Raw genomic sequence first — 22030 nt, 5'->3', positions numbered from 1 at the left:
CTCAAATGGATAAATAACATACTTGAAAAAAAGCACGCTTTGAGTTGAAGAAGGGGAAAAGCATAGGTCTACAGATGATTTACCCATGAGCGTGAAGGCAGCGATACTTTTTTTCAGGTGAATAAAACATTCTGGTTGTTGGTGAAAAAGTGGAAACACCTCAGTGTGAATTGCAGTGGGACATTCACAAATTGTATGAAAACATTGAGTAACATTGGTGACTGGTTGAGTTGAGAGGATGGGGAATGGTGTCCCAGTTGGGTTTTTAGGAAGTTGTATATTTCAAATAGAATTCAGCCAGTAGTAAAATTGTGTTGTTATTAGAAAGTGTACATAATGTTAAATGCATCATCTTGAATGGTATCTGTTTTCCTGAATAGAGTGATAAAAAAATTCTCTTGGCCTGTTGAGAGAATTATGATTCCATCTTAATCTCAAAAATTCATACTTGAGATATTTAACCTTTTCATTTTTATAATGTCCCAAAGTAATCAGTTATTAAAATCTGTAGGTTTGTTTTTTTTTTTAAGATTTTATTTATTTATTTGTTTGACGGAGATCACAAATAGGCAGAGAAGCAGGCAGAGAGAGAGGAGGAAGCAGGCTCCCTCTGAGCAGAGAGCCCGATGCGGAGCTCGATCCTAGGACTCTGGGATCATGACCTGAGCCGAAGGCAGAGGCTTTAACCCACTGAGCCACCCAGGTGCCCCTAAAATCTGTAGTTTTTAAACAGTTGATTTACTGATAGGGTCAAATTTGGTTTATTTACTCTCTGGCTAGAGAAAAAAATAACTTTAACAGAGGTTTTTTTTTTTTTTTAAATTAGAATGTAGACATACTATATTTGGGGGAACAGAGTGTATTTTAATGCTTTGTTCCAAATGTGGTGAAAAGTAGTGGAAATTAATATGTTCTAATGAGAAAATAAGGAAGTTCAGATTTTATTTACTAAGTGTCAAAGAAAGCAAGAGGAATTGGTGATTTCAAAACCTTTTAGAATTGGTTGACATCCTTCTGCCTTAATTCTTATTTCACTTCTAAAATATTTTTAAAAGATTATTTATTTATTTATTTATTTACTTGACACAGAGAGAGAGAGAGAGCACAAGTAGGGGGAGCAGCAGGCAGAGGGAGAGGTTCACAGGCTACCCGCTGAACAGAGAGAGCCTAATGTGGGCTTGATCCCAGGACTCTGGGATCAGGACCTGAGCCGAAGGCAGCCGCTTAACTGACTGAGCCACCCAGGTGCCCCACTTCTAAAGTATTGAGTTCTTGGGGCGCCTGGGTGGCTTAATTGTTAAGCGGCTGCCTTCGGCTCAGGTCATGATCCCAGGGTCCTGGAATCTTAACACCGCATCAGGCTCCCTGCTGGTCGGGAAATTGCTTCTCCCTCTACCACTCCCCTTGCTTGTGTTCCCACTAGAGGTCTCTGTCAAGTAGATGAATAAAATCTTAAAAAAAAAAAAAATAGAAGTATTAAGTTCTTCCTAATTTGTTTTCCTGGTAAACTAGAACATCGTTACTTATTATTCTTTCTCATGTCATTGATATAATTCTTTTTTTTTTTTTTTTTAAAGATTGTATTTACTCATTGACACAGAGAGATCACAAGTAGGCAGCAGAGGCAGGTAGAGAGGGAGAAGAAGCAGGCTTCCCCGGGGGAGCAGAGATTCCCAGGACCCTGAGATCATGACCTGAGCCGAAAGCCAAGGCTTAACCAACTGAGCCACCCAGGTGCCCCAAAGTCATCGGTATAATTCTAACCCAGGCTCCTGTTTTTAGGGTTTTTTTTTGTTTGTTTGTTTAAGTTGAAATGAGAAGAAGCAGTTGGTCCTATACATTTGCAGTCTCCTATATAATAATTGACTATTACAGTGATGATTCTGAAACATCAGGAAAATACTATATACTGAATGCCTGAATATAAAGTGAGTTTTTTCTAAAACAATTTTTATTTCAGAAAAGAGAGAGCTGCCTTAATTTGAGTCTGCATATAGATTTCTACTATAAATTTCTCTATTTTTTTCTTTATTTTGAAAAACAAAGTACTCTTTCGTAAAGAGCCTAAAACTGCTTCAAACTGATTTTGAATGTATGATAAAGTCACTTGTTGGAGTCAGTGAAAAAGGAATCTAATAAATTTAATATAGTAATTTTTCCTAGGCATATGACCTCAAAATTGTGCTAGATACTATTGAAAATAGACCTTATAGTTTTCCATTCCATTTAACAAATATCAGTTTGAAAGAGTACAGTTGGTAATTAATATATATGGAAACTGTGGCTTGGGATAAATTTGCAGTGATTGCATTTTATGTATATTTAAAAAGTGTGTATCAAACAAATGGAAGTGAAGATTTGCCTTTGAAAAGAATGTTAGATGACTCAAAAATGACTCCAATGATAAGGAATACCCTGATGTCAAAGATGTGCATAAAGATTTTGAATGAAGGTGGTTTGTGATTCATGGAGTAGGAGGAAAAGCAGTATTTCAAAATTATCATGATTTATTAATGTTGTTTTAAATGCATCTGTGCATCTAAATTAAATTTTATAAGTATTTGACTTTTATCTATAGCTCTAAAAGTTTCTTTTCAAGTTGGCCAGAAAATATTGCTTTTAACTTTCTAGGAAACATGGTAGTTCACCTTATATTTGGGAATTCTTCCTATTCAGGCTTATGTGGTAATAACTTTACATTTATTGTACTTCATTAAGGTAAAGACTGTGTAATATGATATGCGAGTTCTGCTAAAAAATGTTATGGCTTAAAGAAAACTTTAGTTATCCTGAAAGAGCTTTTAATTTTTGAGGCAGTACATTCTCTAATAATTCTCAACAAAGAACATGTTATTATACATAGATTAATAAAAGTATAATTTGATTACTCTTTTTAAAAAACCCTTAAAAATATTAACACCTCTATCCAGTAAATAAAGAAGAAATAAAAACTCCAGCTTTTCAGGTTTTACTTTTATTTACGAAGATCCATTGATAGTTTTTATGTTACTGTATTAACAGTGATTTATTTTTTATTAATTAAAACAATTGCAGCTGTACCCTTTCCCCCAACACATCGCTTGACATCTGAAGAAGTATTTGATATGGATGGGATACCCAGGGTTGATGTTCTGAAGAACCACTTAGTAAAAGAAGGTCGGGTAGATGAAGAAATTGCACTTAGAATTATCAATGAGGGTGCTGCCATCCTTCGGAGAGAGAAAACCATGATAGAAGTAGAGGCTCCAATCACAGGTACACTTGTTTAAGTTTTGGATATTATTTTTTTAATTATACCGTTATTTAGTTGCTTGGATCTAAGGCTGTTTACTTTTTAATCTATGGTATACTAAAATAATATTACAAGGACATTATCTTGAATTTTGAGATAATTTTTTGTAATTTTTTTGGTTTTTGCCTATTTTCAGTGAATAGACATGATCTTAAGTAACCTGGGTGCAGAAGTTGGTCTAACTCGCTTTTGTGAAGGTTTCATCAGTTGTGTTGGCCATAATTCAATTTGATTCAACAAATTCTTATTTACTTTGCTTTCAATTATTAGGGGCAAATACCTCAGTGTAACATAGCAGTCAATAGAAAGTATTGCATTAGGATGGAGATTTTACTACCACCATTATAAATTTTGTAATCCTAAGACCTACACTTGGCTTCTTAAAGAGGAGCTTTATAAATTTAGGTGAAAATTCTGTCACTGACTTCAAATTTCATTATTTTGATTATATCTTGTTCTAGATCTTGAGCGCATAAACACTTGGGTACACATCATCCCTATTAGGACTCTTAATAGATACTAAGACTTCCTGCTGATACCTTTTCTTGATAGAATTTACATTATTTCTTATGTAAAAGAAATTAGAATTTAAGTAAAATTTGTTATTTCAGAGGTTTTTTTTTCATATCTAATAATCTTCTTGTTTCAGTGTGTGGTGACATCCATGGCCAATTTTTTGATCTGATGAAACTTTTTGAAGTAGGAGGATCACCTGCTAATACACGATACCTTTTTCTTGGTGATTATGTGGACAGAGGTTATTTTAGTATAGAGGTAATAATCATATACTATCATTTGATTTGCTTTTAAGTGTTACCATAGATGATTTCCATTAATTCCTAGTAAAATAAGTTACTTAAATTACCTATATTGGGTTCTTTTTAATACCTCTGCTATTCTGAAGTTTTTAGGTAAAACTACTACTTATTCTCTTCTGCTTTTCAAACTCTTTTATTTTCTTTGTATTACTCTGTTTATGCAATTATAATTGCCATTTTTCCCAGCAGAAATTATATGTAAACTGAGGGTTCTTTATTGTCCTGTTATCTAGTGGCCCTGAGGACCTAGTGCTATTTCTCTCTCTTGCCCCTAAAGGCATTACCCCATGTGAAAAAAGATTAATTGATTTTTTTCTGATTAAATAAAGCATACTATAATGCTTTTAAGGCTTAAACCCTAGTGCTTTTATTCCACCTTCTATAGCTATTAAGACCCAAGTCTTTTGTGTGTTGTGAAAGTATTCATTTCTTTTAAAAAACAAGAGGCATTAAAATGACCTGTTGATCATTACTTAACAGCTCATGGTTCTTTTTGCTTCATTTATTTCTCTAATTATATATATAAAAAAAAAGTAAATGTAGAACTATTTGCATTTTTTAATATAGACATTTCTCTTTCTTTTTTTTAAATGAAAATGTAGCCATATTGTAATGTTGTTCTGTAACTTTTTTCATATATCCCTATACTGTGATGTCTTTCCAGGTCAGTATATATAAATTTATAGAATTTTTAATAGCCACATTGTATTCTGTTGAATAAATAAGCCACAGTTAAATATTGTTAGACACTTAAGGTATTCTTAATTTTTTTCCATTACAAATGATGCTTCAATGAGTCTGATTATTTATACATTTTTGCGCACTTGCTGAATTATTTCTGTGGGGCAGATTCTTGGAGGTAAAATTGCTGGATGAAAGCTCTACTAATAGATATTTCTGTGGTGTTGAGTATTTACTGTGTTCCAAGTATATCCTAAGCACTTAACACACATTAATCCTCACAACACTATGACATAAGTACTATTATTTTATCCATTTTATAGATGAGGAAACTGAGGCTTGGAGAAGTTAAATAGCTTCCCCAAGGACACATTGTTAGTAAGCAGTGCAGCCAGTCTTATTCTAAGGCTATACTCTTTTTTTTAAGATTTTATTTTTATTTTTAAAGAGAGAGCAAGCAAGGGAGAGGGGAGAGGGAGATGGAGAGAGAGGATCTCCAGCACACTCCACAAGGAGCTTGCAGCCCGATGCGGGGCTCCATCTCCTGACCTTGAGATCATAACCTAAGCTGAAATCAGAAATCAATCATTTAGCCAACTGAGCCATCCAAGCACCTCCTAAGCCTGTACTCTTAACCACCTTTCCCAGTAGATAATTGAATCTTTACCTGGTGAATTTCCATGCTGGTTCCTGTTTATATCTTCTCCAGTATTTTTAACCTCCTTTCTCAGGTATACTAGGACTCATGGTGAGGAAAGGAGTTCAGTGTTCTGTCTGCTCAAATTCCCTAAGGAATTTTGTTACCTCTGAGTTCTTCTTCCTTTATTTATAGTTCCATCACCACTATACCTCAAACTTTCCTCAAAGCTTCAAGGAAACCAGAAAATGGCCCCTCTTAATGAAAAAAATAGGGGCCTTTGACAGAAACAATAAAATAAACAATTTTAGAAAGTTTTTTTGGTAACTAAGCATATTGGTGTTTGTGTCCTTATATTCGAGTGTTTTGTGGCTGACTCTTTTAATAAATTTTATTTTTGAAAAGGAAAATAATAAAGAATCAAAATAAGCAAAAAAGAAAGGTAGAATTTAGTATTTCTCTGGCTTAATTTCTTTTGTTCCTTGTGAAAAAAATGTAGGTGTGAATAGTTACACATTTTAATATAACTTAACTGGTTAAAAATAAAGTTTGTTTCCTTTTTGTTTATAATTCTATAAACCAGGCCAATTTCTGTATGAAATATCTTTCCTCTTTTTTTTTTTTTTAAAGATTTTATTTATTGAGAGAGCACAAACAGGAGTAGGGGGAGGAGGGAAGGCCAGAGACAGAGGGAGACAAAATCCCAAGCAGACTCCATGCCAGAAATGGAGCCCAACTTGGAGTTCTTCTATCCCATGACCTTGAGGTCTCCACCTGAGCTGAAATCAAGAGTCCAACGCTTAACTGACTGAGTCACCTAGGTGCCCTGATTTCCTTTTTTTTTTTAACCAAATAAGTAAAATGTGAGTTTCTTATGTTAAATCTATTGAGAGGGGTACCTAGCTGGCTCAGTTGAGAGTGTGGCTCTTGATCTTGAGGTTGTGAGTTTGAACCATGTGTTCAAACACACGCACACACACACACACATAAATCTATTTAGAGAAAAGTGTCTACTATACTGTTTGCTTTAATATTCTTCTTATTTATTTGGATCAGTTTAGGTAATAAGTACCTACTTCAGGTAAGGCAGCAAGTATAACCAACAAAATAACATAAGACAAGGTTATTGCCTTCAGAGGGCTGGATGGCATAATGCTTAAGATCAGAGGGTCGGAATCCCGTCTCTATTATTTAAAAGTTTTGTGATTTCAGACAAATTACTTGAACTCTTTGCTTCAGTTTCCTTATTTGTAAAATAGAAATTATATTACGTACTTTATAGGGTTGTTTGAGGAATAAACGAGGAGTATTAAATACATGTCACTTGATACATTGTAAGTACTCAATAAATGGTCAGTGCTATTATTTTTGACATTATTATTATTTATTGATATACCTAAGAAGGACACCAGTCTGCCAATTGTTTTTAATAGCAAACAATCTATAAATCTAAAGTAATTACATAGATAGTTTAAGTCATTCATTCAACAGATATTTGTTACTCTGTTTCTGCTGTTTAGGTACTTTTCTAGGAGTGGAGGGTGAGAAGTGAATAAGATGACAAAGTCCCCGATTTCATGGAGCTTCTATTTTAGTAAAGGACAAAGAGAAAAAGGTAGTAAAGAGTAATAGAGATTGTAAGGACAATAGGGTTAGAGGAAAATGAGCAAATAATCAAACAACTTAGTTAAATAAAAATAAAAGATAAATTTTCTCAAAACATTTTCTTTTGCAGTGTGTCTTATATTTATGGGTCCTGAAGATTCTGTACCCAAGCACATTATTTCTTCTGCGAGGCAATCATGAATGCAGACACCTTACTGAATATTTTACCTTTAAGCAGGAATGTGAGTACTGTCATGAGAAATATTTTCATTTCCTCAGTATTCCTGTGGAGTGTTATGGCTAGTAAGACTTTACAGTATAACAGAAGAATTTTGTGTCCAAACATACAAAACTTTGAAGATTATTGTTTAGAGAGTTTTTTAGTGTTTAATGGTGTTTTATTCAGATGTTTTCATTTCAGGGTTTCCTATTAAGTTTGATTTTATAAATATATTTAGAAATGGCTTTGGGTTATATAGCCTTAATGTTTAAGTGATTTTTTTTTTTCTAACAGGAAGAATAAAAACCAAAAGGAAAAAAATAATTGTTGCATTGGAGATTTTTGTCCCCCAATATTTTTTTTTTAAAGATTTTATTTATTCATTTGACAGAGAGAGATTACAAGTAGGCAGAGAGGCAGGCAGAGAGAGAGAGGAGGAAGCAGGCTCCCTGCTGAGCAGAGGGACTCCATCCCAGGACCCTGAGATCATGACCTGAGCCGAAGGCAGCGGCTTAACCCACTGAGCCACCCAGGCGCCCTGTCCCCCAATATTGAAGCTCTTCCATGAAGATTCTTAAATTATTCATCTTGTCCTCATTTCAGATTGTTTCAAACATGCTATTGATGAATTGAAATTCTTAACCTACAGTGTTTACCCTATTTCTCTCTTAAATTATTGTGGAAATGGCAATCTAATAACCAGAAGCAAGAATATTATATAGAGCAGTATTTGACCTTTTTTCACACCTCTTAACTGTATGCTTATTAAGTTAATATTCATGACTACAATAATTCTTAAAGTTCTAAAAATAGAAATAATTTCAGAATTATAGAGACTCAAACATGATCCAGTAAAGATCATATTACTAGAGACTTCCAGTAAAAAGAGAAAAATATAGTGGTGAGTAATGGCAGAGAACACAGTCATATAACTTCAGGGATCAGGTGGGTAACCTAAATGAATAGGTTATGAATAACAACAATAAAAGTAATGAAATAATAAAATAGTAAAAAATGAAGTAATAAATGAATAAAAGATGAGACCTGGAAAGTGCATACTTGACCTAAAAGCAATTAATTTAAATTTTTTATTAAACCTCAGTGCTGGAAAACAGTTAACAGACTACCAGTTTAGAACCTCTGGTTGCTGTTATAGGTTTTTCTCGTATTTTTGTGGCTTTTTTTTTTTTAATAAGACTTTATTTATTTGACAGAGAAATCACAAGTAGGCAGAGAGGCAGGCAGAGAGAGAGGAGGAAGCAGGCTCCCTGCGGAGCAGAGAGCCTGATGCAGGGCTTGATCCCAGGACCCTGGGATCACGACTTGAGCCAAAGGCAGAGGCTTTAACCCACTAAGCCACCCAGGCGCCCCTTTTTGTGGCTTTTTAAAAATTTAATTTTTAAAATTAAATTATTTGAGAGTGAGTGAGTGAGAGAGAACATGAGCAGGTGGGGAGGGGCAGAAGGAGAGGGAGAAGTAGACTCCCCACTGAGCGGGGACCCCCCCCCCCCCAATATGGGACTGGATCCCAGGTGACCGAAGGCAGACGCTTAATGAACTGAGCCACCCAGGCGCCCCAGATTTTCTCATATTTGAATGTTACTGTATTCAAAAGGGGAAAAGGAACTAAGCTCTTTTTTCTTTAGATAATTAATAAACTACTCACCAAAATTGCAGCAAAAATGTAAAATAGCCAGGAATTTTAATAATAGAAAAGAGCAAAGGGATGTGTATGATAATCTTCTTAAATGTAAATGACAGTTGGATTTAGTGGAGTTTTGTCTCTCTGGTGTTATTTTGGCTTCATGCTTCACTGTCCATTTTAAGCATTCATTGTAGACTAGAGGAACCCCTCTGTTCTTCCAATATATGAATAAATTTATCTTTTTTTTTTTTAATTGGGTGGACCTTGGGTTTTGTTGTGATGTTGTAGTAGTCCTGCCTATAACAAAGTAGTCACTGACTCTTAGAATAAAATAAAGTATTAAAACTAAGTATACTTCTAATTTAGCCTTACTTGGCCTGTAAAGGTAAAGGGTTGAGATGATTTTAGGGATTTGACTTAATTTATTATAAGTAATATTTTATGATGATCTGCTGCATGCCCAAATTTAGAAGCAGCTAATATTTTGTCTTGGAAGACCAATACTGCCTCTTTTACTGATTCTCATAGGGCAAGATGCTTGCCTTTTAAAAAAATGATTGTATACAATAAAATTCACTCTTTCTAGTCTTGAGTTCTCAGTTTTGACAAATGCATAGAACTGCCCATCCCCCACAGTCATGATACAGAAAAGTTTCATCATCTCATAAATTCCTTCTTGCTCCCTTTTCATAATCACCCCCATACTCATTGTAAACCCCTGGCTACCACTTGGTTGTTTTCTGTGTCTGTAGTTTTCTTGCCTTGTTTTTTTTTTTTAAGATTTTATTTATTTATTTGACAGAGATCACAAGTAGGCTGAGAGGCAGGCAGAGAGAGAGGAGGAAGCAGGCTCCCTGCTGAGCAGACAGCCAGATGTGGGGCTCTATCCCAGGACTTTGGGATCATGACCGGAGCCGAAGGCAGAGGCTTTAACCCACTGAGCCACCCCGGTGCCCCTTGCCTTGGTTTTAATAGTCAATTTATGTATCTATGTATCTTCAAAATAATAGTAATTGATTATCAATTATTTTTTCTTTTTCTAGGCAAAATTAAATATTCAGAAAGAGTCTATGAAGCTTGTATGGAAGCTTTTGATAGCCTGCCTCTCGCTGCACTTTTAAATCAACAATTTCTTTGTGTTCATGGTGGACTTTCACCAGAAATACACACACTGGATGATATTAGGAGAGTGAGTATATATTGCAGTTCCAAGGTTGATTCCTATTTATAGTACTTTGTTGTGTAGACAGTAGAAGCTTCAAACTTCTCTTCACTGCCAAGATTAGGTAATGGTAAAAAAAAATAATATACTGATATTTTAAGGAAATATCTTCTAACCATTCAGAACAATGTAGTATGGACAGTATTCAAAGTTGGTACCACTTTCCTGTGTCCATTCTATTCTCACTTTTTGACAAGTTATTTCTGTTCTTTGTTTCTTTCTTTTCTTTCTTTCACAGTTAGATAGATTCAAAGAGCCACCTGCATTTGGACCAATGTGTGACTTGCTATGGTCCGATCCTTCTGAAGATTTTGGAAATGAAAAATCACAGGAACATTTTAGTCACAATACAGTTCGAGGATGTTCTTATTTTTATAAGTAAGGAAAATATCCAAGATTAAACACATTTTAGTTGTTAAAATAGCAGATGTTTCATATAGAAAACCATTATTTTACTTAATTTACTTTTTTCCCCCTACAGCTATCCAGCAGTGTGTGAATTTTTGCAAAACAATAATTTGTTATCGATTATTAGAGCTCATGAAGCTCAAGATGCAGGGTAAGAATTCTGTTTCCCTGGCCCAAATTAACACCTTATGTACAAATCAAACTTAGTAACTCATGATTGATGCTTTACGATGCATATTAAGCTATTTGTTTTACAGCTATAGAATGTACAGAAAAAGTCAAACTACAGGGTTCCCTTCATTAATAACAATTTTTTCGGCACCTAATTACTTAGATGTCTACAATAATAAAGGTAAGATATTGTTGATAAAAAATTGTTAAACAACTTAGCATTTTAATTGACTTTTTTAAAAAAAATAATAGAAAAGAGGCATTGTTTGAAACTGTAACTATCCAAATCTTGTTATAAAAAAGTATAAGATATAAGGGAGGGGAGAAAACAAGAAATAAAAATCCAAAATGTAAAACTTAAATCATATGTAACCATTCCACAACTTGGCACTCATAGAAGCTGTCTTACAAAAAAATGTTCTGAATTAAGTCAAGAAACCACACATGATTTTCTCAGACTCCCCTTTCTTAAATCTTTCCCCTTGTAATCAAGAGAATGTTTTCTTATTTACATAAAGCTGTTGCTGCTTTGACCATTTTGTGTATTTACACTGTATAGTTAATTTAGTTTATCATGTTTCTTGGTTTATGTTCACTGATCTAGGTTCTCTTCCCCTTTCTTATTCCCTACTTTCACCTCTTATCATTGCCCCCTGAAGATTAATAGTTGAATTGTCCTTGATCAGTTCACTCTGACCTCTCGGATATATTCCTCCATTTTTTCTTAAATCTTTTTTCTTTATGTGCTTTTCCACCAGTTTCCATTCCCTTTCTTTCTGTCCAGATTTGATCTGTTTATAATAATTTGGTTTCATTTAACTTTGAACATAGCTTATTGACAGATAATGCCAAAGGATCTTAATCTAGTTAAGTGTGTGCCAAGGAAATTGAAGATGAGCTTGGGTATGTTTATGTAGTGCACATTTTCAGAAGAGGAAATTAAGAAGCCATCTCCTATTCTGTCTTGACATGTCTGGAATTCAGTTGACTATGCCATAGTTTCCAGGGTCACTGGAGCAGATGTGCCAGGAGGAAAGAACAGAAGGTTAAAGACTTTTAAAAGTATTAGATAATGAGGTCATCGCTAAATATGGGTCATGGAGTTCAAAAGAGGAACAGAAGAGTTTTTTTTTTAGTTATTGGAGATGATGGTTAAAAGATTAAAACATTTGCCTGAGATCAAATGGTAACATGCTATATAACTTTGATACAGAATATGTTACAAAAACTCAATATTATATTAATTACCCAAAAAACCCTGTACCTTGACTGAGTTGCTCATCTTCAGAAACTACTGTCAATGCAGCCTTTAAGGATTATGCCAGTGCTAAAATATTCTTTTAAATTACAGAATTTCAAATTATAAATTTCAGAACTTCTAGAGAAGTTACCTAATGATGTATGGCTTCATTTTTGAGGAGAATGTATCTAAGTTTTGACCCCACTTTTAAGAACAGAATAGAGGGCTACATTTAACTTTGTACCAGTGCTCTAATGCCTCATCCGTAACCTCCTCTTCTCAGTATTACAGGACCTAGTGTTCAGTGCTCAGCTGATTATTGTCTAATTGGTTGTCCTCTGTTAGTTTGATTTAGGGGGCTAAAGGAATCACTTTTCTGAGTATTCAGAAAAGAAACTCAAACCATTGAATCTGTCTTGTCAAAATCAAATGTCTCTTAGTAGTGATTAAGTCTGCATATAGTGTTAATGATTTGAGTGCTTACATGGTATGGATATGTTTGTAATGTTTCATTTCACCTGGAAGGCAATTTTCTAGATTCTTTATTTTGCTTTAAAGCTTAAAAGTTGGTATCATTCCTTAATTTCTGATGCTAAATTTAAAATACTTTTATTTCATAAGGGAAACAAGCATATTACTTGTGCCTTTGTATTAGCCAGAATCCCAAATCTTGGAATTTAATATCTGCATTTTTGTGCTTTTCATTAAAATGGAAAAAAAAAGTAACCACATAATTATTATAATATCTACAAAGCATTTTATACTTTTATATACCTTCATGTGAAATAGATTGTCTGATCGTATAACAAACATCTGAGGTAGTCAAGGTGGACATATTAGTCCTGTTTTATAAATGAGAAACAGATTAGTTAAATAATTTACCAAGCATTGCAAAGCTAGTGTGTGTTGCAGCTTAGATTGGAATCTAGCCTATCTAACCCAGTATTCCATAAAATAGTATAACCAGTGACTGAAATCTCTGTAGTTAATTTAAGATATTATTTCTTTTAATGTATTGAAACATTAGAAAGATACTTGAAATTGAGATGAGTATGTTACCTTTGTGTTATTTGGTTATAATATTTTCTTTTTGGCATTTTAGTGGAGTTTTTTCTTTCTTTTTTTTTTTTTAAAGATTTTATTTATTTATTTGAGAGAGAGTGTGAGAGAGAATGAGAGAGGAGAAGGTCAGAGGGAGAAGCAGACTCCCCATGGAGCTGGGAGCCCAATGTGTGGGACTCAGTCCCGGGACTCTGGGGTCATGACCTGACCGAAAGGCAATTGCTTAACCAACTGAACCACCCAGGCAGCCCCAGTGGAATTTCTTCTAAATGAAATAAAACATTTCTTTGTAGTAGTTTCACTTGATTTCCCATATTAAGTGAAATAAATACATTCATACAGTCATAAAAAACTGCTTTTTTTCTGGGTTTTGTTTTTGTTTTTTCCTTCATTCCCATCAGCAATGCTTTTCAGGTTGCCTGTAACTAAAAAGATCCTCTTAAATTCCTTCAACTTGTAGGAACTTTTAAACCTAGAAAATTGCTCATTGCCATTCTGTGTTTCCTCTAAAAATTGAGTTTTCACCATTTTGGATATAGTAAAAGTGCATGTTCATCACTGAATTGTAAAGTAAAGCAAACAACTTAGAAATTTGGAAATTTCATTAATAATAAATATAGATCTGACTATGCTCTACATAAAAGTGTGTTAAAAAACAAAAATGTGTTTTTACTAACAATTAGTACCTGTCTCCCTCTACTAGTCCTCATTCAACTCACACCTTGATTCCCCACTCCTTTAAAAACAGTATTTTTTTTTTTTTGCTTTTATGTGTTATAGAGTTTTAGAGCTAAAGACAAGTTGTTACATTCACATTCAAACTTATCTTACAGCTGCTGTATTAAAGTATGAAAATAATGTGATGAATATTCGACAGTTTAACTGTTCTCCACATCCTTACTGGTTGCCCAATTTTATGGATGTCTTCACATGGTCATTACCATTTGTTGGAGAAAAAGGTATTTTTTTTAATGTTTAATTACTGTCACATTTACTCCAGTTTTCTATTGGAGGCACATACTTGATAAAGGAAACTGAAGTCTGGTTTCACTACGGGTTCAGCTCTACTTGTGTCAGTGGGTGTGGATATGAGAGCCTCAAAGATATTTTGGTTAGCTGTTTATAGCCCCCATGTGAGGGTGTCTGGGGGACTGGAAGAAGACTTATAAATAGCCTGATGTTGTCTTCAGCTGTTGGGTTTTCTTTCTGTTTTTCTTTAGCTTACATCTTTTATGAAAGAATGGAAGGATGGCTTTGCTTTAGAATGGACACTTTTGCACATTTTAACACCACTTTTGGGAATGTCAGAGTAATTGATAGAAGGATTTAATAACCCTAGTTTTGGGCAGTGTTAGTCATAGTTCTATACTCTGAGAAAAATGATGAGAAGTTCAGGTTCAAATCTAATACTTCTTCTCCCATGTAAAAAATATGTATACAAATTTAGTGGTAATGCTTTCTGATGATTTCTATTAATAATATATTAGTATATATTTAAATGGCTTTTTAAGAGAAATGCTATTTAAGAAATTTGTGGGGGGGGTGCCTGGGTGGCTCAGTGGATTAAGCCTCTGTCTTTGGCTCAGGTTATGATCTCAGGGTCCTGGGATCAAGCCCCGCATCCAGCTCTCTGCTCAGCGGGGAGCCTGCTTCCCTCTCTTTCTCTATCTGCCTCTCTGCCTTCTTGTGATCTCTTGCTCTGTCAAATAAATAAATAAAATCTTTAAAAAAAGAAAATTTTTTTTCTAGTTGTATAGAATTTTTAGGATTTCCTTATTTCATCACATTCTCCTTTTCCATTTTAGTGCTGATTTTTCCACAAGGCAATGCCTCAGTTTCCATATCTGGAAAACAAGATTATGAGAATACAGACATGATTATAAAACATTTTATTCTAGATCCCCTTTTTTTTTTTCCTCACCTCTTCCATGTTACAAATGTTCCTTTCTGTTTGGGATATGTTACTTCTGCCAATGCAGTTTTGGGTTCTAAAATACAGAGTTAATACTTAAACTCTGTATATTAAACAGATTTTTTGAAGATTGCCTCTGGTCTTCATCAGTTACTCAGTAGGTCAACATTAAGCTAATATGGAGATAGAATTACCCACTTTAGCATTTGAGAAAGGGGGCCAGTAAAGGGCTTAGGTGCAAGGGATGCATTACACTTATAACCTTCTATCTTTGGTTATGAGAAATAGTTCAATCATAGCATCATCGGGCTAAAGGGAATTTAAGAATTCATCTTGCTCATTCTCCTGCCTTCAGGCTAGACTGCTACTCAACTGTTTTAATGTAATATAAGTAGGGTGGGGGGTGGTAAGAATGGGGAGCATAGAAGGAAAATGGACATTTCGTAAATTCTAATTTCTCTAATGCTTCCACAATAAGGAAATACTTCAGTTATTATTAGTCTAAATATTAGTGCTATCAGTGTTTAAACAAGGAAAGAAATAGAGATAATAGGGGCACCTGGGTGGCTCAGTGGGTAGGCCTGTCTGCCTTTGGCTCAGGTTATGATCTCAGGGTTCTGGGATCAAGCCCCGCATTGGGCTCTCTGTTCAGCAGGGAGCCTGCTTCCCCCCCCCCCCCCTCACTGCCTGCCTCTCTGCATACTTGTGATCTTTCTTTCTCTCTCTCTGTCAAATAAATAAATAAAATCTTTTTAAAAAGAAAGAAATAGAGATAATAGCTTCTCTTAACTAATGCACCTATCAAAAACCAGGACATCATAGAATTTTAGAACTAATAGTGAACTTAATAATCATGTAGTCTGGCTCCTTTTGAGAGATGAGAAAATTTAATCTAGTTTCTGTGGATATATCATAAGTGAAGATGGTGAATCAGGTTTCTATATGCTCCTATATTTGAAATCTGCTACTACGTAATCTTTTGTTCTTTTTTTGCCACTCTAAATCATCTTATAAGATGAGGAAGTATTCAGACCTTTTGACCAGTTTTGTTTTTTTCCTGTGGATCTTCTCCAAATTATTCATGTCTTTCTAAAAATATGAAGCTTGGATTTGAATATGTACACAAATAGAATCCTAACCAATGTTGAGCACAGTAAGGTTTTTTTCACTCTTTGCATATTTTTCCATTTTAATATCTGTTAGTTGTTTATACAGCCTAACTAGTTGATTCTAATGAAAATTTTCTTTTGTTGTGAATAGCAAATGACATCTCATTTGTTCCACTTTGAAATAGCCAGTTTGACTCTGATCTAGTCTCTGAAAAGCAACTGACCTAAGCCAGAGGCTTCTTTAGAGACTGATTTAATCCTAAAGTTAGATGAAATCTGTAGTTTTTAACCTTTTAGAGGCTTTGCTTTTTTTTAAAGATTTATGTATTTATTTGAGAGAAAGAGTGTGTGTGAGGGTGCATGTGCGCAAGTTCAGGGATGGGGAGAGGGAGAGAATCCTCAAGCAGACTGCTAAGCATGGAGCATGTTGTGGGGCTAGATCTCATAACCCTGAGATCATGACCTGAGCTGAACTTGATGTTTAACTTAACCAACTTAACTGACTGAGCCACCCAGGCACACCTGGGGCTTTTTATTTCTTTTTCTTTATCTTTAAAAAAAAAATCCTATGTTGGAAAATTTCCACCATGCACAAAGGCCGAGTGAATAATATGGTGAATTGCTGTGTACCAGTTACTCAGCTCCAACATTTATGAAATCATGGCCAACGTTGTGTCATTTATATCTCCATCCACTACTCCCCACCCTACACTTTAATTATTTTGGGTCATGTTTCAGCTATTTCTTTTATAGCTCTAAATAGCTATAAACATTTTATATAGCTATAAATATTTTAGAATGAATCTCTAAAAGGTAAGGACTCTTTCTTATTATTAAAGTAACTACACAAAAAACTTTTATTAATTTCTTAACACATACCTTTTTGAGAATCTGATTAAAGTTACGGACTTTTGTCCCAGAAAAATTCATACACAAATACATGTATATTTGCATAAACATAACATTGTCAGGGTGGTTGTAGATCTGAAGTGAATTGGTAACCTCCCTCGGGTTTACTGATCCCAATTTAAGAACTCTGTTCTAGAGGATCCAATATAGTGTGATCTTCCATAGAAGGTCATACATGTAAGATTTATTCATTTAGTAGATTTTTTGGGGGGAAGTCTGTTTTATTCAAGTTACTAAAGATACAAAAACACAAGTAAGATATAGGTCTTTACAGGTTAATAGAGGACTTAAGATACATAAATAATAACAAAAATATAATATTAGGTAAGTGCTCCTAGAGAAATACAGTTTTATCGGAATTGAGAGGAGGGGTTGATTCTATTTATTGAAGGGATCAAAGTAGTATTTGAACCAACGCTTGAAGAATGGTGGAATTGGAATCGTGCTGGTAGATATGGGCGAGAGAATTCTAGGTAAGAGAACTTTCTAAGCCTGAGTCAGAAAGCAAGAGAGTGTAAGACCACTAACAAGTGTTGAGGGGTTTAGATTGATTTACATTTAAGATGTATGAAGGACAATAGTAGAAAAAGAATGAAAAGTTAAATCGGGACTAGATGATGAGGATCTTGATCACCACGCAGAGTTTGGAGCTTTGATAAATGGTGGGAAGCAACTGAAACAGAATACGACCATGATAGTCATTCAGAAAAATTGGTGAAATGGACTGGAAGAAAGACTCAAAATTGAGAGACCTGTTACGAAGCTCCATTAAGACTCAAGTGGATATATAATGAAGCCCTGGTAGCATGAGAAATAGAGAGCAAGGGAGAACTAAAGAGGTAAAATCAGTAAGACTTAACAAGATTGCATGCTGCAGGGGAAGGAATGGTTGAAGATGACTTGGATATTTTAAGTCTGGTGATGATATTGCCATTAACACTCTCTGATGAAAACCTGCTATTTTAGCAACCCTTCACTCCAGTTGTAGCTGCTCTTGGTCTTCACTGGGATTGCTTGGGTTGGCCTTTGACCATATCATTTTCTTATTAGTCAGATCCCTTCTTGCCTCTCAACATACCTTCAGATTCCTTTCTCTCTCTCTTTTTTTTTTTTTTCCTACTTCACTTATCTTATAAATCTGAGCCCCAGTAAATGCAACCATCCATTTTCTCCATTCTCACAGCCAGAGTATAGAGCACTGCTAGCGATACTTACATAGCCTTATGCAGTGGTATCACCCTTTGATTGCTAGCATTGGCTGAGCTCTTGACAGTACCCCAAAATTCTTTGTGTCACTAGTCTTCTTCCTTTACCCTTAGGATATATTCTCAACTTAATTTTTTTTTCTCTTAAACATTCTTTTTGTAGCCATTTCTCTTACTCTCAGAAGAAACATTTACTACTAGTGGGAGTTTTCTCCATTTATTGTTCCCTTGCTTTATAAACTGCACTCATCTTGAATTCTGATCTTGTTGAAGAGGTGACCCTTCCATTTAGAGCTAGAACTACTACTACTTCTTCTTATTCTTCTTCTCTTCTTCTTTTTCCTTAAGATTTTATTTATTTATTTGACAGAGAGAGATCACAAGTAGGCAGAGAGGCAGCAGAGATAGAAGGGGTAGCAGGCTCCCTGCTGAGCAGAGAGCCCGATGCGGGGCTTGATCCCAGCACCCTGAGATCATGATCCAAGCCAAAGGCAGGGCTTAACCCACTTAACCCACTTAACCCACAGGAGCCATCCAGGCGCTCCATGGGGGCTAGAACTTCTAACTTGACTCTGGATTCCATTATGCTTCTACTTTTTTAGGAACCTTGATTGATCTGTTAGGTCTTCTGTGTCTTCAAACTCTCTCTACTAAGTTTATATAAATTGTTCAAATCCATCTGATCTTTATTTTAAAGATAAATAACATTTCCCCCATTTGTTATTTTTCCTTATCTACTACTATGCTATTACTTTCTTGCCTTTCCTTTAGAGGATGAAAAGTGCTATATGCCTAAAAGCTACTATTTATTATTCATAAATGACTTCTTGTAGTTTTGAAGATAAACCTTAACCTGTCGCCAAGGTCTTTGGATCTTCCTACTTTCTCTTTAGTCTCATTTCTCTCCTTCTTGTCTTAGTCTCTGTTTCTAGCCGTAACACAGCATAACTGATTCCTGAATATGTTATGCTCAATTAAGTTTCATGTCTTCCTAATTTGTCTTTATTTTTTCAAAACAGTTTTACTGAGATATAGTTTATGTCCCATATAGTTAACCTGTTTAAGTCCTACAATTCAGTGGTTTTTAGTATATTTGTGGAGTTGTACAATGGTCATTACAGTAATTTTTGAAACATTTTTATCATCCTTCCCAAGAAGCCCTGTGTCCTTAGCAGTCACTCCCCATTTCCTCCTACCTCTCCTTGCTGGCCCTAGGCAACTGTTTTGCCTAATTTGGACATTTCATGTAAGATAATTTGTGATATTTTGTGACTAGCAACTTTCTATAATGTAGTCAAGGTTTATCCATGTTTTAGTAATTTGTTCCTCTTTGTGACCAAATAATATTCTATTATATGTATATACCACTTTTAAAAAAATTTAGTCTATTTTTTTTTAAGATTTTATTTATTTATTTGCCAGAGAGGGAGAGCGAGAGCACACACACAGGCAGAGTGGCAAGCAGAGGCAGAGAGAGAAGCAGACTCCCCGCTGAGCAAGGAGCCCGATGTGAGACTCGATCCCAGGACCCTAGGATCATGACCTGAGCCAAAGGCAATGGCTTAACCAACTGAGCCACCCAGGTGTTCCTGGATAGACCACTTTTAAAATAGAAAATTTATTTTGGGTGAGGAGGGTAAAGAAAAGTTTAATTGTAGTGTAGTTAATAATCAGTGCTACATTAGTTTCAGGTGTACAATATAGTGATCAACAGTCCCTTTTACTATTCAGTGCTCATCAAGATAAGTGTGGTCTTAATCCCCTTCACCTGTTTTACCTGTTGTCCTCTCCCCCCTAGCCCCACCAGCCACCTTCTGTCTGGTAACCATTAATTTGTTTTCTATAGTTAAGAGTCTGTGTTTTGGTTTTTTGCTTTTTTTCCTTTGTTCATTTGTTTTATTTCTTAAACTCGACATATGGGTCTTTCTCTGATTGGCTTATTTCACTTAGCATTATAGTCTCTAAATTCATTCATGTTGTTGCAAATGGCAAGATGTCATTCTTTTTTATAACTGGATAATATTCCATTGTGTATATTTGTGTGTGTTTGTATATTTATACTTATTTATCCATTCATCTGTCGAGGGACACGGGCTGCTTCCATAATTTGGCTGTTGTAAATAATGTTGCTGTAAACATAGGGGGGCAGGTATCCCTTTGTATTAGTGTTTTTGCATTTTGGGGGTACTCAGTAGTGCGATTACTAGATTGTAGAGTAGTTCAATTTTTAACTTTTTGAGGAACCTCAATACTCCACCGTGGCTGCACCAGTTTGCAATTCCCATTAGCAATTTAAGAGGGTTCCTTTTTCTGTGTGTCCTCACCAACACATGTCGTTTCTTGTGTTTTTGATATTAGCTTTCTGACAGTTATGAGGTGATATCTCCTGTAGTTTTGATTTGCATTTCCCTGATGATGAATGATGTTGAGCATCTTTTCATGTGTCTGTTGGCCATCTGGATGTCTTCTTTGGAGAAATATGTTTATATCTTCTGCTCATTTTTTAATTGGATTTTTTGGGGTTTTTTAGGTGTTGAATTATATAAGTTCTTTATATATACTAGCCCTTTATCAGATATGTAATTTGCATATATCCTCTCTCACTGAGTAGGATTGTGGGTTTAATCTGCATTTCCCTGATGATGAGTGATATTGTATACCACATTTTGTTTATCCATTCATTATCTGCAAAACATTTGATTACTTCCACTTTTTAACTATTATCAATAATGCTGCAATGAACATTCATGTACAAGTTTTTGTTTGAAAATGTGTTTATTTTCGTATGTGTAGACCTGGGAGTCACATGGTAACTCTCTGTTTAACCTTTTGAGGTCTGTTTTTCAGAGCAGCTATATAGTCCCACTGGCATTGCACAACAGTGCCATTTTTTTCAAATTCTTGCCAACATTTGTAATTGTGTATTTTTTATTAGAGCCATCATATTGGATGTGAAGTTGTATCTCATGGTTTTGATTTGCATTTCCCTAATGAATGATGGTGTTGAGTATACTTGTATGTGCTTATTGGCCATTTGCTTATCTTCTTTGAAGAAATGTTTATTTAAATAATGTGTTTATTAGAAAAAAATTTTTTTTAGAAAAAGAATTTTTAATTGAAGTATAGTTGGCATACAATATTAGTTTCAGGTGTACAGCATAGTGATTTGACAATTTGACAATTATATACATTATGAAAAGCTTATCATAAATACAGTTAACTACCTATCACCATACAAAGCTATTACAATATTATTGAGTATATTCCCTGTGCTGCACTTTTCATCCCTATGACTTATTTCTTTTATAACTCTGGCAGTATGTACTTCTTAATCCCTTTCACCTATCTTGCCTATCTCCCATCCCCTCTCTGCCAATGATGAGTTTCTTCTCTGTATTTATGAGTCTCTTTCTGTTTTTTAGATTCTATGCACACGTGAAATAGCATGATATTTGTCTTTTCTGTCTGACTTATTTCAGTTAGTATAACATCCCATACATTTATCTATTTTGGAGAAGATTTCCATGTTGGCAAGATTTCATTCTTTTTTTTTATGGCTGAGTAATATTTCACTGTGTATACATACCACATCTTCTTTAAACTTTCATCTATCAGTGGACACTTAGATTGTTTCTATATATTGGCTATTTAAAATAATGCTGCAGTAAACATAAGAGTACATATATTTTTTTGAATTTGTGTTTTTGTTTTCTTCAGGTAAGTCCTTGGAAGTAGAATTACTGGATCATATAGTATTTCTGTTTTTATTTTTTTGAGGAATCTCCATACTGTTTTCCATAGTGACTGCACCAGTTTGCATTCCTCCCAGTAGTGCATGAGTTCCCTTTTCTCTACATTTTTGCCAATACTTGCTGCTTATCTTTTTGATAACAA

The 22030-nt window shown here is 34.7% G+C and overlaps 1 protein-coding gene across 7 annotated transcripts in view; it reads left to right on the top strand.

Annotated features, from left to right (window-relative positions):
• The window catches only part of PPP3CB (protein phosphatase 3 catalytic subunit beta), a 54928-nt gene that overhangs the window by 12884 nt on the left and 20014 nt on the right, over positions 1–22030 (top strand). For all 7 annotated transcript variants that reach the window (XM_059397795.1, XM_059397797.1, XM_059397796.1 and 4 more), the window contains exons 2-9: positions 3055–3255; positions 3942–4066; positions 7164–7275; positions 9942–10087; positions 10359–10498; positions 10602–10679; positions 10786–10880; positions 13835–13960. In XM_059397795.1, coding sequence (XP_059253778.1) covers positions 3055–3255; positions 3942–4066; positions 7164–7275; positions 9942–10087; positions 10359–10498; positions 10602–10679; positions 10786–10880; positions 13835–13960 — 1023 coding nt within the window. The remainder of the gene's footprint in view (positions 1–3054; positions 3256–3941; positions 4067–7163; positions 7276–9941; positions 10088–10358; positions 10499–10601; positions 10680–10785; positions 10881–13834; positions 13961–22030) is intronic.

The sequence above is a fragment of the Mustela nigripes genome, chromosome 4 (assembly GCF_022355385.1).
Source record: "Mustela nigripes isolate SB6536 chromosome 4, MUSNIG.SB6536, whole genome shotgun sequence".
Taxonomy (NCBI): domain Eukaryota; kingdom Metazoa; phylum Chordata; class Mammalia; order Carnivora; family Mustelidae; genus Mustela; species Mustela nigripes.
Note: the sequence above shows the minus strand (reverse complement) of the source record. Positions and strands in the feature narration are given on the sequence as shown.